The following is an 8,781-nucleotide window of genomic DNA, read 5'->3' on the forward strand; positions in this document are numbered from 1 at the left end:
CGTTTTCGTTGAGGAGACGAGACAGGACAAAAATGTTAGTGGTGTGCTATTTGGACATTCAAAATGCATGATATTGTGGCGAACACGGGTGTTGGCGCCATGTTCCGGAGCCGCGGGGATTCTGGGAATTGGGTTTGTCAGTTGACAGAAGGGTTTTGTTAATTTATTCTGTTGTTAGGTTAAGTGGGGTTAACGGGTTTGGGGTCTTTATTGGTTGTGTGTTAATTATGTGTAGTTCCATTGTTGTGTAATCGCGACCATTAGTGAGAGTGTTGTGTGTGTTGATCAGGTGTGCCGTGTTCTGTAACGTTCGGGGGTCGTTGATAAAGGCTGACCGTAGTCGTGCGGTGTATGGGGCACGGAACTGCATAATTGGTTCAATCTGGGCTCACGTCTCTTCCTTACCGTGCTGCTTGCCACAATATTTTCCAATCATTAACCTCCCGTAAGGTTCTTATGCAACGGAAACAATGGTCACTCCTCCAGTAAATCAACCCGGTATCACGCCATTGCGTGCTCCTGCGCACGAACGTTAATCTATTGAAGCGTGTTCCCGAGCACGATAGTCCGACTTTTTGCGTGTTACACAAAACGAAATGTAAACCAATGCATTCTGAATGGGAGTGTTCTAAGACAATTAACGTTCTCCACAAAACGCTACGAGAGAGAGAGAAAGAGAGAGCGGGAGGGACAGAGAGAGAGAGAGAGAGCGAGAGAGAGGCTTCAGAAAGGGTGTGCGCAGATAGTACAGTGCACCCTAGTTATGTTTATGCCAAAACCTATATATATAATTAGGCTATAATTATATTATTTAGCATGTAATGAGACAATCTATAGCCAAATTGTCGAAGATGCCCGAGAATCTTTCGGGATATCAGCATGGGAAATCGGCGAATCAGACCCATGAATCTATTGTAGCGACCCTGGGACAGTTAAATAGTTTGTGTGTTATGTGTTACATTATATTTCGTTGTCCGTTATGCCAGTTGTTCTATGTGCATGTATTGTAATGTTATTCTTGTCAAACAGCGTGTGGGGCGAATCATTAGGTCAGCTGGGGGAGGGCCTTGGAAGAACAGGAGGGTGGGGGCCTGCACGCGAGTGAGACCGTGTTGCCGGGGTAACCGGGGTTTGTTTGGGTCCGGTTTTCAGCTGTTGGTTTCAATGTTGTTACAATGTTACGGGTTTCAGTGACCTGGTTTTTGGTCCATTAAAACTACCTTCAACTAATGACTCGACATGATTATGTCACCGGCGAGGTCGTTACACTATAAAGAAACACGTCATCTCAAGCGGGAGAGAAAGTTTGCGGTGCTGGTTTGTGTCACCAACCCAGCAACCCAGTCGCCAAGAAAAAACGTTGACAGTGCACGTTTCCATGAACACTGGATACGTAGCATTTCAACGTAAAAAATAGCGTGTTATACCTACAGTATCCACGTGTGCCGCTGTGGAGGCGGGTTTCGGGGTTTGGGACACGATTGTTTAGGGGGGGGGGGGAGACTGTTGTTGACCGGGGAGGGGGGGGGGGGGGGGAGACACGTTTGTTGAGGGGGGGGGGGGGACACACGATTGTAGGGGGGGGGGGGACACACCAACCCAGCAACCCAGTCGCCAAGAAAAAACGTTGACGGTGCACGTTTCCATGAACACTGGATACGTAGCATTTCAACGTAAAAAATAGCGTGTTATACCTACAGTATCCACGTGTGCCGCTGTGAAGGCGGGTTTCGGGGTTTGGGACACGATTGTTTGGGGGGGGGGGGGAGACTGTTGTTGACCGGGGAGGGGGAGACACGTTTGTTGAGGGGGACGACGACACACGATTGTAGGGGGGGGGACACACGTTAGTTGAAGGGGGGGGGGGGGGGGGGGGGGGGGGGGACACGTTTGTTGAGGGGGGGAGACACGTTTGTATCCTAACAACAAAACAAGTTAACAAAAGCCCCATTTGTCAACTGAGAACCCCAATTCCCAGAATCCCCCGCGGCTCCGGAACACGGCGTAGCTTATATTAATCTTTATTATCTGAATGGGAAATGCAATATTTTAGGACAGATACACCATTAAACGCGTTTCTAATGACATTTCTAGCGAGAAATGTACATTTTCCTTACATAATCTTCAGTCAGTGAATGTGTATGATCTTTATTAATCTTTATTATCTGAATGGGAAATGCAATATTTTAGGACAGATACACCATTAAACGCGTTTCTAATGACTTTTCTAGCGAGAAATGTACATTTTCCTTACATAATCTTCAGTCAGTGAATGTGTATGATCTTTATTAATCTTTATTATCTGAATGGGAAATGCAATATTTTAGGACCGATTCACCGTTAAACGTGTTTCTAATAACATTTCTAGCGAGAAATATACTTTTTACTTGCATAATCTTTAGTCAGTGATTGTGTCTGATCTTTAGTTTTATAGTTATTAGGATTTGATCGGCTCGCTCGCATGCTTCAACGACGTCAGGTTGCTTTCGCTAAACTAGCAGCTCACGTGCTTCCTGCGTTTGTGTTATTAAACTGTTACTTTATGTAACTTTTAATGATATCATCTTGTTAGAAACACGTATATCTGAGAGCCAACCCAGTCGCCAAAAGCATACGTTGACAGTGTACTTTTCGTGAACACTGGATTACGTCGTATTTCAACATAAAATAGCGTGTTATACACACACACACACGCACACGCACAGACACACACACACACACACACACACACACACACACACACACACATACACACACACACACACACACACAGTATCTTGTACAATGATTTTTAGATTTCTTCTTTGTAAAACTTGAAAAATAAAGTAAGTTTTGGCTTTGGAAAAGTAATTATTTCCCTTATTATACAAATAGGCTATGCTGTTAAGGCTGCCGTGTTCCAATACCTGTACTTCCATGAGTATACTTAAAGGAAGTATACTATCCGTACTATCTACTACGTTAATTTTTCAGATGTGAGTGCTGTTCCAAATCGAGTACTCCGTGGTGCACTAACCGGAAATTACGATCACGACTGCCGCCGTGGCTCCTCCCCCGCAATAAACATCCCGCTTTGAAAGGTGAACTCTTTACGCCTAGCAGCTATAAAAAACTATAAAAACTAAAAAATGACTCTATTAATGCAGGCTATGTGGAAAATGCGCCGACTTTGGCTCAGCCTGGCTCCGACTCTTCCGCTACGTATACATATGTGTAATCCAGCACATATAAAGACGGGGACCAGAAAATAATTACTTTCTCTCCATTGAAACCCATTCATATTTTTCGATCTCAGAGGTCCCATGAGGGGCCTACCGGAAGGGGCGAACTTACGAGCTCTATGACGCTGCTCTCGAGCGACATATAGATAGGACTGCTAATCTTACAAGCATTCTCAAGATCGATTGTCGGCAGTAGTTCTATTCATTCTATCGCTGTAACTTTTCTCTCGTGTTGCTATGGACAAGTTGTTTGACCTGGATCTCCGTGACCCCCGCACAGAAGGAAGACACCTTGCCGTTGGGTTGATGCATGACCAATTCCTTGCAGAAGCCATGGTAACAACCTTTTGTACATTAACTGAACTTGAACTTGTACATGAAATGAATGTTTCAGTACCTCAGAAACTCTGTCTAACAAGATGTTGGACTTAAACACACAGGAGGCTGCGGAGAATGTCAATCGGGCAAGATCTGGAGGGGATTCACCACGGAGCTCAACCAAACGGAGCGGACGCGGCAAGGCCAGAGGGAGACGTGGAGGCCGTGCGGGCCATACAGGCCGTGCAGACCGATGGAGTGGCCTAACTACAGGTTTGTTTATGTGCAAATTCAGATTAGTTTAATTTGGTGACAAACAATTACCCATGGCAATTAGGGATGGGTCAGAATTTTCTATTATTCGATTTTTCGTTCCCGTGGGTCAAAGTCGATTTGTAACATTTGGACCGTTAAAGGTTGGGTATGGGATTTGCGAAACGCCAGCAGATTTTGAAAATACACAACTCAAATGGTCCTACCCCCTCTCCTTCAACGCTGACTCTACCCATTCCAAGTACAAGTACATGGGAGCGGGGGAGAGGGAGTGCCGTACGACCGTTTGATTGACGTACTTACTGTCAAATGAGTTTCTTGCAGCAGTGCAAGCACTTGAGTGTCTGCCGTAGAGATATATTAATCTGTCATGTACTGTTTAACAGGCATGGACACTGAGGTGTTGGCACTTCCTTCAGAGGATTCCTTGCCCTTACCCAGAGCACAGCAAAATCCTCAAGAGATGTTTGGTAAATATACAGTGTTTAATTCTGAAATCCAAATACTGTATATAGAATGTAGATCATTTGGTTATATTTTATTTGCAGAACAAAACATGGAGAGGCTTTCTGCCCTACTGGATTCAAGCCCCTGTCCTGCTGAGCCTGAGAGAAGCGCAGCATCATCGTGGTCTGTTAGGCAGCAGAAAGCCTCTGACCGTTGGGAGGAAGCACGGCCGTACCACCTCAGATGCCTTTTGGAATCTGAGGCTGTTGGCAAGCCATTGTGTTGCTTCTGCCACAAGCCGGCTGTTATAAGGTTGGATGTTCATCAATCAAATAATAGAATGTATCTATGTACACTAAAAAAAGTATATCATATAAATTGAGTGACTTGACTTGAGTGTTTTGTCTGCTTAGGTGCAGAGAGTGCCTTCCGGAGCAGTGGTTTTGTGGGGCCTGCGACATGCATAACCACAGCAAACGGCCACTCCACAACAGGGACAGCGTGGTGGATGGCTTCTTTAAAGCCATTGCCCCATCCACATGTATCTCAAGAGGAGAGACTGGAATATATGCCACACATGAGCAAGGTAAGGTCTGACAAATCTACCTGTCTAGACTTCCTGATCCTTATCTTATTTATTCAGTCTGCTGCCATATACAGAATGTTCACTTTTCTTTTCGACAGATCGCATTTTACCCACAATGCCAGCACAGCACTGCACCTGCCAGGTCCCTAGCTTCACAGTGGAAGCTGGGAAACCAGTCATCTTGATTACCATCAATGGTAGAAACCAATTCTCTATTTAGACTTCTGTTAGTCTAATATACAATATGTGTCAATGATTATGACTAATGTTGTTTTTTTCGTTAGGGCGTTATGATTTGCATTTGCCACGTTATGTGTGCCAAACATGCCTGCAGCAGTGGGCCCCTGATGTGAGAGACCTAGTCAGGAGTGGATATTAGCCAGCTTCTGCAAATGCTTCCACAATCTACACGGTGGACCTCCTCAACACCTTTCAGGAGCTGAAGTTGATCTCACCTGGATTCTCCAGGCAAGCCCTTGCAAAAATGCTGGAACATCGCACACTGTGTGCAGGAAGAGTAAGTGACATCAGCAATACTATTTATTATGCTCACCAATATTGTCAGCAATTTTTTTATTTTTTTTTTGACTATCTCAAAAATGTTTTCCATATTCTGATATACTTTCTAGTCTGGACAGATCAACGGGGATGCCCTGCAGAGGAGCTTTCTTGAGTTTGCATACGCCTCCTTTGAGAAAGACCAGCTCTGCTGTGATACCCCTTTCACCTGCCCTGCCTGCACACCTGAAATGGTAGCAGTGTCAGCAGATGGCAACAGGAAGCTTTATCGCTTTGGCCATACTGGAAGGTGCACTTTAAGTTCTCTTTGGTAATTGAGTCGTGACTGTAAGTGACAACAAGAGTAGGTAATGGATGTTATATATTTTTCCCCTAGATCTAATGACACTCCCTTTTTTGATGGGCTATTTCTAGCCAAAGACAGTGAGGTGTCTGATTTTGTCAACACAATACAGATGGCGGTGAAGAATGTACGTTTAAGCTAAGTTTAAACACTCAAATAGTTCTGTTACTAAAGGAATCATTGCATTTCCTGGACTTCTAGAAGTATTCCATACTCCCTACTCTTTTGTCGTGAATTACATTAACAATATGTGTATGCACTATATTCACAGATAAAGGGGAGAGGCACATGTGGAGACTCTCAATGGGCAGCAGCAAGGGAGACCTCTAGGCGGGCCTCTAAACTGGATGAGGACGCGTTGAGGTTGCGGTGTGTCGGCATGGCTTCCTTTTAAAAGCCCTTAACATGTACCGAGGAGAGATATTTGCGTATCCTATGTATCTCCAAAGGGAGCTTCTCCCAAGCAAGGCACAGTTTTTTGCTATGGATGTGGCATGCAAATACTGGCCATACCTACAAAAAGTTGCTTCGGTCATTCCAGCTCTCAAGAGCCTCACAGAAATGAAGCCCTTCCTGAGCATCATGCATGCAAGAGCTCATGCTACCAAGTGTGAGGTATGTCTGTTATCTGTTATTTTCAAATGAATACGCCATGTGTTACTATAGGAATGGACAGCTTTAAGCTGAATTCCTTTTCCATAATATTTGTCCACGTTTTCCAACTGCTTCATTGGCTCTAATGAACCCCAAATCCACCCATCCTTGCAACAGATAAAATGGAGTGGTCGGAATCAGAAGGGAGCAGGCACAACTGCCGGTGAGGAGGTGGAGCAAATAAACAGCTACCTCTCCCGTTGTGCCCTGACAACAAAGTACATGTCAAAAGCAGGTAAGTCACTTTGGTCTGAGTTTATGCTATCATCTAATATTGCTCATAGATTGCAGAACATAATGTAATTCTCCTTATACCAGCACGTGTGGACATGCTCACTGTGCATGCAATGGGTTGGAACCATCACAAAGCAGAGACGCTACACAAGGCCCTCTCCACAAGATATGTGAAGGTATGTTTCATATTCATGTATGTTTTTGTGCCAGTTGTTAGGCAGACTGAGTTCCTATTGTAATTATTGTAAATATTTTAGACATCTAAAAGGGCAGAAGAAGAGGCAGAGAGGCTGTCACAACTGCAGAAGGACCTGCAGTGCTCAAATGCAATGGCTGTACAGTGGATTGCTGAAGTCAAGGAATGGGCAGAGAGCGGTGAGGACAGAACAATATACATGCCTTTTTGCAGTTTCCTTACAGACATTTGTGTTCAAACGGTAATCAAAATAATACACAATCAGTGAAGCATTAGTGCTGCAAAAATCTAGAAAACTCGGTTGCATTGTATAGAATACAGTACACTGAGCTTAATTTCACCCTAACGGATATCTACAGAGACCCCAGTAACGGGTCTGCACGTTCTCCAGCAGTCCATTGAGGGTCTCCATCTGGGTCTAAAGCAACAGAAACAAACCCTCTACCGTCAGAATGGTATGTAGGCTTTTTCTTGAGTTATCCGGTATACCTAACAATGTATCTATATTGTTTTTAATATAACCTATACAAGGTTTTTGTGTCTGCATATTACGTTTCTCCTAAACAATCTAGACAGCAACAAGCTTCGCCATCGTCTCCGAAGAAAGTTGACGGAAGACAAAAAGCGCCTTCTCCAGGAGATTGATAAATACAACAGTCTTGTTGCAGACCTCTCCAAAAGGATTGATGTGGCCTTGGTTGACCACTCTTTGGCTGGACAGAGCACTGGCGCAATATGGCCATGGGAGGACTATGGCAGTGGTATGCATTTTTCAATGCTTTTAAAATGTCATGCAGTATATCGGAATAGTGAACTATCCTGAAATGATATATTAAATATAATGGTGGTTTTGTAATATATAAAACGATTTTGGGAAAGAAACATCATTTCTAAATTCTGTTTCCATTATGGTTGCATTGCTAAATGTTATGCCAGATACTCATGTATTGATCTTAATATTTTGGATCATTAGTAAAAATCGGGGTCAAGAAACGACTGCACGACCAGGAAATGCTGAAAACACGGCTGGAAGAGGAGCTCCCTATCCTGGTGTTGGAGATGGCCCAGCACTGTACGTGGTTGCAGAACCTGGGAGTGGCCCTCAAGACGGAGCTTGCAAGATACGGTAAGTTAAAGACAAGTTTTGGGGATCCCATTTAATGTATTCAATTAGTGGGGGATGTTTCAATATATATTAACGTCGTTGGGTTTTCTGTCCTCTACTTGTAGAAGATGAAAATGGACTTCACTGTCTCTTGGCAAGAAGACTTGCGGAAGTGGAAGAACGACATCAAATGGTCCTGCAGCGGTATAAGACTGCTCTAGGTCCATTGGCCTCTGTCCTCCTTGATGTTTGTGAGGAAGAGGAATGTGATCCGATGGGCTTGGTCAGTCCAGACACCAGCGAGGATGAGGAAGATGCAAGAGAACAAGCAACTTAGTTGATGGTGTGGTTTCGTGCCTCGCTTGATGTACACAAATGATCATTGTTATTGCTATGTTTAAAATAAAAAAATAAAAAAATCTATCTCTTCAATTCAAGATGGGGTGGGTGAGAATAAATAGTGCTATAACCTCACTAGCCTTATTGACATGGACACATCTGTTCCGCATAGATTTCTATGCACGAGACTTAACGGACACTTTTGTTACTGCCATGTATACAGTACATTCGGATCACATTTTAGGAAGAGATCTATGACGCATAGAAATCTATGCGGATCAGATGTGCCATGTAAACGCGGATACTATGAATTTCATTCATATATACAATTTCAGAAGTGGATGAGATTCGAGAAATATCTTGTTATAATGAGAAAGAATGTCAAGGTTTGGGGGTTGATGAAAAACTATTTTGAACCTTTGTGGTATGGCAACCCAGTCGCCAAAAGCATACGTTGACAGTCACTTTAAGGACAAGTTATGAGAGAAATGCACATTAACTTTTTGTTATCTCATAAGTGGTGTGGTGCCGGCTCCTTTTGACCTT

General features: G+C 43.7%; 1 protein-coding gene and 1 long non-coding RNA gene across 2 annotated transcripts; both read left to right on the forward strand.

Moving 5' to 3' along the window:
* The first annotated feature begins 2,812 nt into the window (after positions 1 to 2,812).
* Positions 2,813 to 4,765, forward strand: LOC307082272. The gene is made up of 5 exons (XR_013812206.1): positions 2,813 to 3,557; positions 3,662 to 3,812; positions 4,199 to 4,282; positions 4,361 to 4,571; positions 4,673 to 4,765. It is a non-coding gene; the product is annotated as an uncharacterized lncRNA (long non-coding RNA).
* A 24-nt stretch (positions 4,766 to 4,789) lies between these two features.
* LOC307082935 (uncharacterized protein) lies at positions 4,790 to 8,328 on the forward strand. The gene is made up of 13 exons (XM_079746688.1): positions 4,790 to 4,845; positions 4,944 to 5,042; positions 5,130 to 5,362; positions 5,475 to 5,653; positions 5,741 to 5,834; positions 5,979 to 6,322; positions 6,479 to 6,596; positions 6,680 to 6,771; positions 6,853 to 6,970; positions 7,151 to 7,246; positions 7,364 to 7,552; positions 7,765 to 7,917; positions 8,022 to 8,328. The coding sequence occupies exons 6-13, from the start codon at positions 6,113 to 6,115 to the stop codon at positions 8,231 to 8,233; spliced, it is 1,188 nt and encodes a 395-aa protein (XP_079602814.1). The 5' UTR covers positions 4,790 to 4,845; positions 4,944 to 5,042; positions 5,130 to 5,362; positions 5,475 to 5,653; positions 5,741 to 5,834; positions 5,979 to 6,112; the 3' UTR covers positions 8,234 to 8,328.
* Positions 8,329 to 8,781: the final 453 nt, after the last annotated feature.

The sequence above is a fragment of the Pollachius pollachius genome, assembly GCF_949987615.1.
Source record: "Pollachius pollachius genome assembly, chromosome: 11".
NCBI lineage: Eukaryota > Metazoa > Chordata > Actinopteri > Gadiformes > Gadidae > Pollachius > Pollachius pollachius.